The sequence below is a fragment of the Engystomops pustulosus genome, chromosome 4, assembly GCF_040894005.1.
Source record: "Engystomops pustulosus chromosome 4, aEngPut4.maternal, whole genome shotgun sequence".
Classification (NCBI taxonomy): Eukaryota; Metazoa; Chordata; class Amphibia; order Anura; family Leptodactylidae; genus Engystomops; species Engystomops pustulosus.
The window spans coordinates 136,974,751-136,989,324 of NC_092414.1; the positions used below are offsets into that span (position 1 = coordinate 136,974,751).

The window sequence follows — 14,574 nt, forward strand, 5'->3', positions numbered from 1 at the left end:
CTGCATCAGGGTAGCTACAGCATTCTGAAGGTATGTTTGCTTCATAATGCATGAAATCAAATGGTAGATTTTCTTTAAGTTTTTTAAATTTATCCCCAGTTCACCATTCTGCAACTCCCTTGTAATCCACATTAGGAATAATACCTGTAGGAATTATGGGTTTTGAAGAGCAGGACAGAAATGTATCCTTCTTTGGGATTTCTGAAACCAAAAAGGCCTACGATATTTGGCAGATTTCCCATTCTTATATTTGTTATCGATGGCCTCCTTCCTTCTAAAATCAACCTTTTAAAATTATGCTAATGAGCCAAAAGCACAACCCTAGCCCCTCAGGCTACATTCACACGATGTATGCCCGCTGTACCGTAGTACGGCAGGCATACATCGGCGCTGCGGAGAGGAGCAGGGGATCACCGCCCCTCTCCATAGGAAGATACAGCACAAGTCGCCGTATCATGGGAAAAGATAGGACATGTCCTATCTTTTCCTGGGCTACGGAGCGGTACGGTGCCGCACGTGGCCGTGAGCCCATAGAAGAGTATGGGGGATATATATGGAGCCGTGAGCCCATAGAAGTGTATGAGGGATGTATATCGGCCGTATATACGTCGGCCGTATATACGTCCCCCATACATGTGTGTGAATGTAGCCTCAGTCTCACCCTCCCAAAAAGTGATGGGTTGTTCATGAACGGACCAGCACAAAGAGCCAGCTGTTTCAGGTGAGCGAGAGGAGTCGGCTCTGCCCTGAGAGCTGACAAACTACTTGGCCCCGACCCTCTTATGTGACCGCGCCCCATTTAACCCAAAATTTTAAAAGTGAAGTGGGAATGGGTGACTGGCTGCCTGAAAACGATTCCCTATGTAATTACATAGGAAGCCGTTCAAGAGCCTGTAGAGCCAGACTCCCCAACTGCACTTCCTGTAATCTCAGCAACAGTGGAAGGGGGGAAGTGCTCCTTCACACTAACAGCCTATGTAACTACAACACACAAGGACTTCAGATGACCTTTCTGGCTCATTAGCATAATTGATTTTAAAGTTGATATTAGAAGTAAGTCATGGATAACAAATATAAGAAGATTGTCACAATCACAGTGACAGGATCTATGCGTTATTTTCCCTCGTTTATGGTGCTAGATTTTCTTTAACCTGTATGAGTATGTTCACTGATTTTTATTTTTTTTTATAAGTTATCATATTTTGAATTTGCTAAAAGATTTTTTTTTCTTCCCCCCCCCCCAGGATATCTGTGCTTATATAAAGTATTACCCTGGCTGTGGCAGCTCCAGTCTAAGCACAAATGTTTGTGTATGGTCATATAACACCACGCCTTTGAGACTGTATCATCCCTGCTTTTACAAGGTACATAACAATATTATACTTTCTCAGTAGCAATATTAATATATTGAGGTTATACATTGAAAACAATCAACTTGCAAATATACAAGATAGTTGTGTCCATGTTTTGAGGTAAATGTCTGGCTCAAATCAACTTTATATAATTTGTTGTAAAAATATTATATGTAAAGGTGCTTTAACCGGTTAAGGACCGGGCCCTTTCCTGTTTTTTCATGTCCATTTTTCACTCCCCACCTTCGAAAATCTATAACTTTTTTTATTTTTACACGTAAAGATGTGTGATGGCTTGTTTTCTGCGTAACAAATTGCACTTCATAGTGATGGTATTAAATATTCCATGCCATGTACTCGGAAGCGGAAAAAAAATTCCTAATGCAGTGAAAATGGTGAAAAACCGCATTTGCGCCATTTTCTTGTGGGCTTGGATATTACGTCTTTCGCTGTACGTTCCAAATGACATGTCTACTTTATTCTTTGGGTTGGTACAATTAAAATCTCCCGTACAAAAATTATTTTTTTGAATTTGCCATCTTCTGGCGCTAATAACTTTTTTATACTTTGGTGCTGTGGGTGGTGTAATTTTTTTTGTAACATTTGATAATATTTTCAATTATATCATTTTTAGGACTGTGCGACCTTTTGATCACTTTTTATTGATTTTTTTTTATATTTTTCAAAATGGCAAAAAAGTGCCATTTTCAACTTTAGGCGCTATTTTCCGTTACGAGGTTAAACGCATTGAAAAAACGTTAATATATTTTGATAGATCAGGCATTTCCAGACGCGTCGATACCTAATTTGTTTATGATTTTTACTGTTTATTTATATTTATGTCAGTTCTAGGGAAAGGGGGGTGATTTGAATTTTTAGGTTTTTTTATTATAATTTCTTTTTTTAAAAACTTTTTTTTATTTTTCTTTTCACTATTTTTCAGACTCCCTAGGGTACTTTAACCCAAGGTTGTCTGATCGATCCTATCATATATGGCAGTATATGGGGATTTTCCTCCTCATTCATTACAATGTGCTATCAGCACATTGTAATGAAGGGGTTAAAACGAAATAGCCTCGGGTCTTCGGAAGACCCGGGGCTACCATGGAGACGGATCGCCGCTCCCCGATGACGTCACGGGGAGCGACGAACCTAGGTAAGATGGTGGCGCCCATTGCTGTGATAACACCGGGTGTTAACGGTAAGTCTTTGCTGCAATATGCAGCAAAGACTTACCGGCTATGGAGAGGGCTCAGCCCGTGAGCCCTGTCCATGCAGCGGGACCCAACCGCCGCCATGATTACACGGCGGGCGGTCGCGAACCAGTTAAAAGGAAAAAAGGCAAGTGCAGAAGGGATTGTTAGTTTTGGTGATAGAACTGACAGGAAACAACAGTTCAATATTATTTTATTACTTCCATGTTGCCTATTTTACTTCTAAGGCCGTGTTTATACAATATGTTTTCATTGCGTTTTGAAAGGCACAGCAATACCAAAATGCATACCAAAACACATTAGTATTCAAACACATTGGGGCACATTTACTAAGGGTCCGCGGACCGCATTTCCATTGGGTTTCCCAACTATTTCCGTTTTGTGCTGCATTTAACAGGGGTTTTTGGCGCATGCAATCTGATTTTGGTGCAATCACGTCAACTATCATGCGACACAAATCAGGGGTTGTGGGTGTCGGACAACCCAACTGATTCGGACTAAGCATGGGATTTAAAACTCAAATACACCGGAAAAAAAAGTTGAACTACTGCCTCCTATTGTGGCCTCCTCTCATCTCCCCCTTATATTGTGGGCTCTTCTCATCTGTCCCTCATAATGTGGCCCCTCTCTTTCTCCCCAACATATTGTCACGTCACCCCACTCATAGTGTAGCCTCTCATATTGTGAACCCTCTCATCTCCTCATATTGTGGACTCTCATCTCCTCATCTTGTGACCCCTCTCATCTTCCCCTTATATGTAGCCCCCTCCTTTGCGCCCCATATTTTGGTCTCCTCTCATACCCCTACCATAATGTGGACCCTCTCACATATCCCTCCCATAATATGGACCCCCTTTCATATCCCACCATAGTGTGGGCCCCCTCTGATTCCCTCACATATTGTGGGCCTCCTTTCGTATCCTTTTCATAATGTGGGCCCCCTCTCATATCCCTCCCATAATGTGGGCCCCCTCTCATATCCCTACAGTAATGTGGGCCTCCTCTCATATCCCTTCCGTAATGTGGGCCCACTCTCATATCCCTCCAGTAATGTGGGCCCCCTCTCATATCCCTTTCATAATGTGGGCTCCCTCTCATATCCCTTTCATAATGTGGGCCCCCTCTCTTATCCCTTTCATAATGTGGGCCCCCTTTCATATCCCACCATATTGTGGTCCCCTTCTTACAGCCTCCATAATGTGGGTCCCCTCTCATATCCCTCTCATAATGTGGGCCCCTCTTATATCCCTCCCGTAATGTGGGCCCCCTCTTATATCCCTCCCGTAATGTGGGCCCCCTCTCATATCCCTCCTGTAATGTGGGCCCCCTCTCATATCCTTTTCATAATGTGGGCCCCCTCTCGTATCCCTCCCGTAATGTGGGCCCCCTCTCATATCCTTTTCATATTGTGGGCCCCCTCTCATATCCCTTTCATAATGTGGGCCCCCTTTCATATCCCACCATATTATGGTCCCCTTTTTATAGCCTCCATAATGTGGGCCCCCTCTCATATCTCTCCCATAATGTGGGTCCCCTCCCATTATTTCAAAATTGCATCCGAATTTGATTTAACCCCTGTAAAACAATTAAAGGGTTAACAAACTTAATAAAAGTTGTTTTGCGTACGTTGAGGGGTGTAGTTTCTATAATAGGGTAATATGGGGTTTTACTTTTAATTAGGCCTCTCAAAGTGATTTGAAACCTGAGCAGGTACCTCAACAGCAGGATTTGCAGTTTTTATGAAAGTGTGAAAAATCGCACCTAAAGTTAAAAGCCCCATAACATCCTACAAAAATGAGAGTATGCATAAAAAACCATGTCCACATAACGAAGACATTCGGTGAATGTTAGTTATTAAGTTTTTTTTTGCTGTTATGACTATGTGTGGAAAAAGTACAACACCATGGGGAAGATTTATTAAGCTGTCTGAAAGTCAGTCATGGCTCAGATTTCATTTTACCAGTGCTCATGAATATTTTAAAGGGGAGCTGTGATTGGTTGCCATAGGCAACTAGAAATATTCTGACTTTGAGACCCTTTGAATTTCGAAAATCGCGAATTTTTCCAAATTTTCACCAAATATGTGATTTTCTCATAAATAAATGCAGACCATACCACCAAATTTCAACTAACATGAAGTGCAAAGTGTCATGAGAAAACAATTTCAAAATCACTTGGAAATGTTAAAGCGTTCCAAAGTTATAACCACTTATAGTGACACGTCAGATTTGAAAAAATGGACCGCGTCAGGAAGGTGAAAAGTGGCTTTGGCGGTAAGAGGTTAAAAAAATATCAATTTATTTTCCTACCATTAAAAAAGACATACAAAAAAAGTGAAGTATATACTGTACATAGCAAAAAAGAGGTGACGTGTTTCGGACCCTTCAAACCAGGTCCTTATTCATACGCATCCCCTCTTTTTTGCTATGTGTGTACCTGGCTTTTTTATATATCTTTTTTAATTATGTGAAAATAAATTAAAGTTTTAAACTTACTGGTGCCCTTGGATCTACTACTGGTATATTAATAATACTGTATTGTATGCAATACTGTTGTATTCTAGTCTGTTGAATCCAGGGGACTAACTAGCAGTTTTGATATAAAACTGAGTTTTCCAGCACAAAAAAATGTGCTGAAAAACACTTACTCGGTTATACTCGAGTCCATGAAAAAAAAAACCTCTGTACTCACCTTTCCGATGCCCCCCGCAGATCCTTTTCTTTGGCTCCCTGCTGCGTTGCACAGACCATGACGTAAGCTGCTTGCCGACATCACAGTGTGTGTGCCGCCATCGGCGGGGACACGGAGACAGAGCTACGGAAGAGGACCTGCGGGCATAGGGGGCTGCTGGCTATATACTAAGGGGGCAGGCACTGGCTATATACTAAGGGGGCAGGCACTGGCTATATACTAAGGGGGCCAGGGGGCTGCTGGCTATATACTAAGGGGGGGAGGTGGCTGCTGGCTATATACTAAGGGAACTGCTGGCTATATACTAATTGGGCCAGGGGACTGCTGGCTATATACGAAGGGGGCCAGGGGATTGCTGGCTATATACTAAGGGGGTCAGGGGGTTGCTCGGGGATCTGAGGCTGTTCGGTTATAACCCCTTCATTACAATGTGCGATCAGCATGAGGGGGAAAATCTCCATATACTGTAGTATGGCAGTATATGATAGGATCGAAGTAATCAGAAGGTCGTACAGTCCTAAAAATTATAACATTGAAAGCGTCATCAAAAGTCGCAAAAAATGACACCACCCAAAGCCCGTAAACCAAAGTATAAAATTGTTATTAGCGTCAGAAGATGGCAAAATCTAAACATTTTTTTTTTTTTTGTACAGGAGGTTTTAATTCTTGTAAATGTATGAAAACATTATAAAACCTATACAAATTTGTCATCCCCGTAATGGTACCGACCCAAAAAATAAAGTAGCCATGTCATCTGGGGGTACAGTGAAATCTGTAAAATGGAATACAGGCGGTTCCCTACTTAAGAACACCCGATTTACAGTTCCGACTTACATACAAATTCAACTTAAGAACAAACCTACAGACCCTATCTTGTACGTAACCTGGGGACTGCCTGTATTAAATACCACCATTTTGAAGTGTAAATTGTTACGCAGAACAAAAGCCATCACACAGCTCTTTACATGGAAAAATAAAAAAGTTTTTTCTTTATGTTGGGGTACATTCGCAGGGTCTTGCACATCCGTTTCGTGTTGTCTGTATTGTTACTGCATCCGCAAATAAAACTTAAGGTTTAACGTGTGAAAACCAAACACCTGGTTCCCCAGCCTCATGAGTGGAAAAAAAATGGATTTTTTTATGAACCTATAGACTACTATTACCAAATCCGTTAAAAAAAATAGGACAGGTTTCAAATTTTTTTTTCACGGACAACGGATCAGTGAAAAAAAAAAGCCTATGTGAAAGCACCTATAGAAAACGATGGCTCAGTAAGGCATCCGTGAAAACCATGGATGGGAAAAACTCCAGTGTGAAAGAGCCCTCAAGTTTCACAAGATTACATTTTTACTAATAGCAAGGCTGAATACTCATTGCCAATTTAGCAGAGGATGTGGGGAAGATTATATAGATCAGTGATGGCGAACCTTGTAGTTACAGAGTGCCCAAACTACAACCAAAACTCACTTTTATGGCGCAAAGTGCCAAAATGATAATTTGAGCAGTAACCTATTGATCTCTGTAGTATCACAAGTTTCAATCGTATTGGCGTCCTGAGGACACCAATACAATAGAAAGCAGGAGACATTTAGATTGTAGCTTCCCTCAAGGGTCCCCTAAAGAGGAAGAATCAGGGGACCCAAAGGGTGAAGACACACATGGCGTTTATGGGCCGTTTTTGGGCCGTTTTTACTAAGTGCGTTTTCAGATCGTTAAAAACGCATGCGTTTTTGTCCGTTTTTCATTGCGCAATTTCGGAAAAACGGACAAAAACGCATGCGTTTTTAAAAAACGGATGCGTTTTTTAACGCATGCGTTTTTAACGATCTGAAAATGCACTTAATAAAAACGGCCCAAAAACGCCATGTGTGTCTTCACCCAAAGCAGGAAATCCAACAATACTCTGTCTCTATCCACACCTTCATCCTCCTCCTGTAGTCCTGGCAGCCAAGTAGGTGTCACTTTAAAGCCGGCGCCACACAGGGCGCTTTGTCTGCGCTTGCAAACGCAGATAAAGTCGCGCCCACCGGGGCGGGCCTCGGGCCGATCGCATCGGCGTTTCTATGGAAACGCCTGCGATCGGGAACGAGCCGCCGGTGTTTTGCGTTAATTTAATGCGATTAAATTAGAAACGCCGATGCGATCGGGCCGAGGCCCGCCCCGGTGGGCGCGACTTTGTCTGCTTTTGCGTGTGCAAGCGCAGACAAAGCGCCCTGTGTGGCGCCGGCTTAAAATGGCACTGAGCGTGGTGCTTCCTGGGCTCTCTTGAACTGCAGGAGGAAGCCGTGAGTACTATCTGGTAAATTCTGTGCTGGGTGCCCACAGAAAGGGCTCCAAGTGCCACCTCTGGCACCCGTGCCATAGGTTCGCCACCACTGATATAGATCATGTAATTTCTATACTATTGTCAATCATCTAATTTGTCTCAACATCCACCCCAACAGACAGGAGTACGTTGCTACCATGTTCTGGAAATTTGACCTCAACACAACATCACATGTAGACAAGCTTCTTGAAAAGGAGGATGTGACCCTCCTAGAATTAATGGATGAAGATGACCTGCTCCAAGAGTGTAAAGCTCAGAACCAGCGGCTCTTGGACTTCCTATGTCAACCAGAATGCATGGAGCAGCTTGTACAGCTCATCACACAGCAGCCGCCTGACGATATGGATGAGAAAGTCCGCTTCAAGTGGGTACAATTTTAAGACATCAGTGGTTTATCAGCACAGGCTTGAAGTAGCAGGGTTGTAACTCTTTGTAACAAACAAGACAGGACTATTTGATCTAAATTTTGCAAAATGGTTTTCTCGCCATCCAGCTACTTTTTAGGACAAGTATGTGATTGGTGGGGGTTCCTAGAATCTCCACTGACAGCTTTTTCTGGTAGCCTCTGGTCACTGTAAATGTGCAACTTTCCTGGTGATGGAAGTTTAAAGAAAATCTGCAATCAAAATCTAGCCTGATAAACCAGGGACACGTACACATAGATCCAGGCTCTGTGACTGTTGGAATCTTCTTATGTTTGTTACCCATGGGATCCTTCTAAAATCAACTTTTAAAATTACACTAATGAGCCTGATGGGCTCTTGGGGCATTACCAGAACCCCCAGCAATGCAGATTCACAGGCTTCTACACTGAGCAGAGCTTGTCTCACCCAATCTCCTGCTCTCTCCCTCCTTCCTCTGCCTGTGTAATCTAGCAGCAGCAAGAATTGAAGGGGGAAGGGAGACATTCCCTGCACATTGTAATAGCTTTTGAAGATACAACATGGAGGGACTCTGGAAGCACCCACCAAAACTCCTCAGGTATTTTAAGGGTTCTTGCACACAAACTTAGAGACAGCGCCATGGGACACCGCGAGGGACTGAGGAGGCAAGTATGTGTTTATTCTTTTAAGCTGCCCCCTCCCGGCCACATAGCAGCATTTTTATAGGTCTTGGACAACCCCTTTAAGTATTTCACTTATCCAAAGGATGATATGTTGCCCATAAACATTGCAATTAACCCTTCAGACAGCATTTAAAAGACAGTGGTGCATGGGAGCCGCCATCCTTGTTACAAGCGTCGCTCCGCGAGACATCATCAGAGAGAGGCAATCGGTTGCAAAGACAGCTTCAGATCTCTGTAAGACCCAAGACTACATATGCTGCAATTCAGTAGTATTGCAGTATATAGTAGGAACGATCAGACCATCTAGGGTTAAGGTACACTAGAGGGTTTAAAAAATACTAAATAAAAAGATAAAAAATAAAAACAAAACCCTAAAAATTCAAATGACCCCTAGAACTGATATGCGCCAGTTACCTGTAGGTGCCAGCTGTGTAATAGAGCTGACACTGCCACATTTGGCTTGGTCCATGAGCCCTCTCCATACATTCCTTCATGACAGACCAACAAAGATTTACATTGGCTGGTTATGAAAGGGTTAAAGAGAAGAATTTACCCTCAATATAATTTCAGGATGGTGTTTCTAGGTAACATAGAACCAGAGATGAATGCTGTTATAGTCAGTCTGGAATTGTAAGATTGTAAGATGTGGACATCTTGATATGATAATAAAGCAGAGAATCTCCTCTTTAGAGGAAATCTACCACCACGGATCTACCTATTAAGGTAGATCCGGTGGCAGGTTCCTGTAATGTATAGTAGTATAGCCCTTTTGTGGCCCCGAACTTTTATACATTTTAATTCCCCGGAGTAGCTGGAGTTGAGGCTACACAGCGCAGCTACTCCACGCCCCAGTAGCCTCTTTCGTTCCGCCTACCAATGCATCTTAAGCGTGCAGCTATAATGAGCTGCGTGCACTCGTCCGCGAAGCTGGGTTTTGCTTAGCCCTAAAAAAGGGTATACTACTATACATTAGAGGAACCTGTCTCCGGATCTATCTTAATAGGTAGATCCATGGTGGTAGGTTTCCTTTAATGTGACAGATTTGTGTTTCTAGCTGTCAAGGATATAACGTTTTGAAATGGGCCATTGTCTTCATGCCTGTAAACACTCTGCACGGGATATGTTCAAATAGGATGTTTATTGGGGGTCGTGAAGGGGTTAAAGAAAAAAATGGAAGTAATAACACATCAACCCTTTGCAACAGTTATAAAAAAAAATGTGAGGAAGCCCCTTTTCTGTTTTTTATTGTAATTTTTTTATTGTAATTTTTTTTTTATTCTAAAAATTAGTTGCTAGCTCTGATTTCATATTTACATCAAATTGTACAACTGTTTCATGGCCTTTTTTTCTGTTTAGGTATCCCAATATAGCCTGTGAATTGCTTACCTGTGATGTGCCACAGATAAATGATAAACTAGGGGAAGATGAGAACCTCTTGGACATCCTGTATGACTTTCTGCGACAAGAGCCTCCTCTAAATCCCCTGCTAGCCAGCTTCTTCAGCAAAACCATTGGAAATCTTATTGCAAGGAAAACTGAGCAAGTGAGCAATAGTTGTTGTTTGTCTGTTTTCCTTCCACACTACAAAAATATTGATGCATAATTGAGATTGTCATCGCTACTATGGCCAGTATTAACCTGTATGTCTGTAAAAACCACAATTTTGTGCTGAAAAATTCCTACTCGGCTTATACGCGAGCGTGGAAAGAGGCAGGTCTATGTACTCTGCCTGGCCACAAACTATATTGTGGTGTAGTTGCCACCTGGTGATGTCATATGTTTGAACGGAGAGAGCACATAAGAACCAGGATACCAGAAGATGAGTTGCGGGGAACTGAGAATGCCAGAAGTGAGCATCAGAGCGCAAGTATGTTTATTTTTTTTGGGGGGGGGGGGGGGGCTCTCCTGGACATTGTATTAAATGGGTGGCTCTGCTGGACATTGTTATAAATGAGGGACTCTTTTGGAAATTATATTAAATGAGGGGTTTTGCTGGACACTGTATTAAATAGGGAGGCTCTGCTGGGCATATCATTATTGTGGGGGCTATGCTAGACATATCATTAATGAGGGGCAGGGGCGGACTGGCCATATGACCCTCTGGGGGAAATCCCGGTGGGCCGACTGTTGGGGCCGGTTGAAAAATAGTAAACCATGTAATCACCTTTTTCAACGCTCCCCCGAAGGTTCGCTGATGCAGTCCGGACGGCAATGACAGCTCCATGCGCGCTGGTTTTGCACAGAGTATGACGTCAGCAAGGGGGGGCTGGCTGGCTATATACTGGAGATGTCTGTATACTGACTGACTGGCTATATAATGGGGGCGAGGGCTGGCTGGTTATTAACTGAGGGGACGGACTGGCTGGCTATATACAGGGGGTCTGGCTACATACTGGGGGGGGCTGTCTGGCTACATACACGGCGGGCTGGCTGTATACTGGGGGGACTTGCTGGCTATATACGGGGGGGCTGGTTGTATACTGGGGGGACTGACTGGCTATTTACTGAGGGGGCTGGCTATATACATTAGGGTCTGGCTGGTTATGCACAGGGGGGGCTGGCTATATACTGGGGGGCGATGGCTATATACTGGGGGGGCTGGCTGTATACAGGGGACTGGCTGACGTTGTTATATGGCATAGTAGTATTATTAATAGTAGTTATATTCTTGTACATAGTAGGCAGTATTATAGTAGTTATATTCTTGTACAAGGGGGCAGTATTATAGTAGTTATATTCTTGTACATAGGGGACAGTATTATAGTAGTTATATTCTTGTACATAGGGGGGCAGTATTATAGTAGTTATATTCTTGTACATAGGGGGCAGTATTATAGTAGTTATATTCCTGTACATAGGGGGCAGTATTATAGTAGTTATATTCTTGTACACAGCGGGCAGTATTATAGGAGTTATATATTGTATTGTAGTAGGGTGTTTTTAGCTTTATTCCTGTATGAGGGAGGAAGTATGAGTCTCTTTCTCTGGGCTGTACATGTTGATTTAGACCATCTATAAACAGTTTGTGTGGATGTTAGTAACTCCACCCACAACACATTGTCATGCCTACTTGTTTTGACCCCGCCCACAGTATGGGGCTACTTTTACAGTTTTTTCCAGGGCCACTTTAAATTCCAAGTCTTCCCCTGATGAGGGGGCTCCGTTAGAGATATCTTTAATGAGGGGGCTCTGCTGGACATTTTTTTTAATGGGGAAAGGCTGCTGTGGCCATTATCATCAGGGGAGGCTGCTGATCATTTCATTAATGAAGGGAGGTTGCTGTGGAGATTATCTTGAGGGGAGGCTGCCGGACATTTAATTGACGAGGCGAGACTGCTGGATGTTTTATTAAAGAGTAGCTTCTGCATTTCCCACCCTAAGCCTATACTCAATAAGTTTTCCCAATTTTTTGTGGTGGAATTAGGGTCGGCTTATACTTGAGTATATACTGTTTATTATAGTACTAATACAGGCAGTCCCCTACTTAAGGACACCTGACTTACAGACAACCCATAGTTAAAGACGGACCCCTCTGCCCACTGTGACCTTTGGTGAAGCTCTCTAAATTCTTTACTATAGTCCCAGACTACAATGATCAGCTGTAAGGTGTCTGTAATGAAGCTTTATTGATAATCCTTGCTCCAATTATAGCAAAAAATTTTGAAACTCCAATTGTCACTGCAGCAAAAAAAAAAAAAATTGTATAAAGCCACAATTATAAAATATACAGTTTCAACTTACATACAAATTCAATTTAAGTACAAACCTATATTGTAGGTAACCCGGGGACTGCCTGTAATCTTAATTTATATAATTGGTTGTGGGCATACAAGAAAGGGAAAAAATATTGATAATATAATGATTGAAATATTGATAATAATGACATTTAGACAGCTTGAGAATCTTCAATGTAGGGAGCACCACCGTTATTCAGAAGAATTCCCCTCATAAACCAGACAGCTTATTTTCTTGCTAATAAGGAATGGGCTTTTCTATAACTTTGGGAAAAACTCTACTCAGCCCTCATAGCACAATTCCTCGTGGCTATAGTATATTGAAAACTTGTATTGTGTTTGATTTTGTGTTTACTTTTATTTCTTTAATTTTATTGTGTTCTAATTTTACAAATTCTGAGGGCTAAATATTTAAAATGTTTTTCACAGGATAGCATTTACTTCAAATATTGTGATTTCTTTGTAACAGCAAAACCCATCAGTATTCTAAAAATATGCCATAAGATTTCTTAATATGAGTTGCATGTTGTTTGGCTGTCACATGGTGAAAACCTTTATTTTGCAATGTAATAATAATTTCATATTTTATTGTGTATTGTCTTTAGGTAATTGGATTTCTGAGGAAAAAGGAAAAGTTCCTTACACTGGTGCTGGAACACATTGGTACTTCAGCCATGATGGACCTTTTGCTTCGTCTCATCAGTTGTGTGGAGCCGGCTCCACTCAGACAAGAAGTGCTAAATGTGAGACATGTTAAATGCATGTATGAGTATTTATACATGAATAGAACTGTATTAAAGGGCATCTTTTATCCTCAGTCCTTCTTCTATTAAAACTCTAACACCAACAGTATAGAGTTATAAAAATGATGCTAATTGTTCTGGGGCTCCCTGTCTACATCACCAGAGCGCCATAGAATGCCTTGTGTTATAATTTACTCACTGCCCCGTTTTAAGTCCTGCCTGGTCCCGCCTGTCACTTGTTCTATATTAAAAGAAGTCCCCAGGAGCATAGTTCATCAGGAACTTCTTAGTAGGACACATCTACCACCAGTAAAACTACCATCAAAATCTAGCATGATAAACCAGGGTGACATAGATCCAGCCATGGATCCAGGCATTGCGACTATGGTAATCTTCTTATGTTTGTTATCCATGGGCTTCTTCCTTCTAAAATCAACACTTAAAATCATACAAATGAGCAAGAAGGGCTGTGGGGAGGGAGGTGTTACCTGAACCCCTCCATGTTGTTGTTTCACATGCTGTTACACCTGGCAGAAGTACTTCCCCCTCCCACTTTGTGAAATTTCATCAGATAGATGGAGAGGGGAAGTGCTCAGAGGGAAGTGCTCTTGCACAGTGTTACAGCCTGTGAGCCCTTCTGGACCATTAGCATAATTTAAAAAAGTAGCTTTTTTATAATGCTTGATTTAAATGGAGACTGTATTGTACACAGATACTACTAACCATCTTGTATTTTGGTTATATTCTTCACAATTGGGGTTTCTGACAAGTGCTAGTGAAAGGACAAGTCATGCATTTCCTGTCAAATCCATAATCAACCGATCAATTTAAAACAAAGTCGCCACTGAGATGGTGAGATAGAAATTTTAAAACCTCAATCATATGCTGCAGCCTCTGTGTACAGACACATCAGTGCTGGACCGGAGGAGAAGTATATGTAGGATCTTTTGTTTTATTGTTACTCTTTTAATAAAGAGACCACAATCATTTGTCTTTTCTAGAACACGTAGCAACACCTCTCCATATATAACCCTCCTCCTCTTGAAGTTCATGGTTTATTGAGTAATATTATTGATTTTCTATTTTGTTTAAAGGAAGTCCACCACCCCAAGGTTTTTAACTGGTTGGCACTATGTAGTTGTAGAAATGCAGTAAGATTTGTGAGATTTGTTGTGTGAGAATCAAGGAGCAACATTGGAAGAAGAGAGAATCGAATTAGGCAGGAATAGCAATGCTCTGGGTGCTGAGTACTCAACCTTGGTGCACCAACTGCATCATTAGCATACAGATTAAACTGGAATACTTTGGAATTTACATAATGGACAGAAATAATTAAAGGTATATTGGAAATTACAGTGTATTTCTGAACAGTGAATACTGTAATGAATGAGGAGTAAAATCTATCTATATTGCCATCTTTTTGAAGCCGCTAACAGCGATCAGTGGGG

At 41.9% G+C, this 14,574-nt stretch overlaps 1 protein-coding gene across 2 annotated transcripts in view; it reads left to right on the plus strand.

Annotated features, from left to right (window-relative positions):
- The window catches only part of PPP6R2 (protein phosphatase 6 regulatory subunit 2), a 63,945-nt gene that overhangs the window by 12,072 nt on the left and 37,299 nt on the right, over positions 1 to 14,574 (plus strand). For both annotated transcript variants that reach the window (XM_072147584.1, XM_072147585.1), the window contains exons 2-5: positions 1,245 to 1,364; positions 7,702 to 7,947; positions 10,006 to 10,192; positions 12,989 to 13,126. In XM_072147584.1, coding sequence (XP_072003685.1) covers positions 7,721 to 7,947; positions 10,006 to 10,192; positions 12,989 to 13,126 — 552 coding nt within the window. In that variant the 5' untranslated portion in view covers positions 1,245 to 1,364; positions 7,702 to 7,720. The remainder of the gene's footprint in view (positions 1 to 1,244; positions 1,365 to 7,701; positions 7,948 to 10,005; positions 10,193 to 12,988; positions 13,127 to 14,574) is intronic.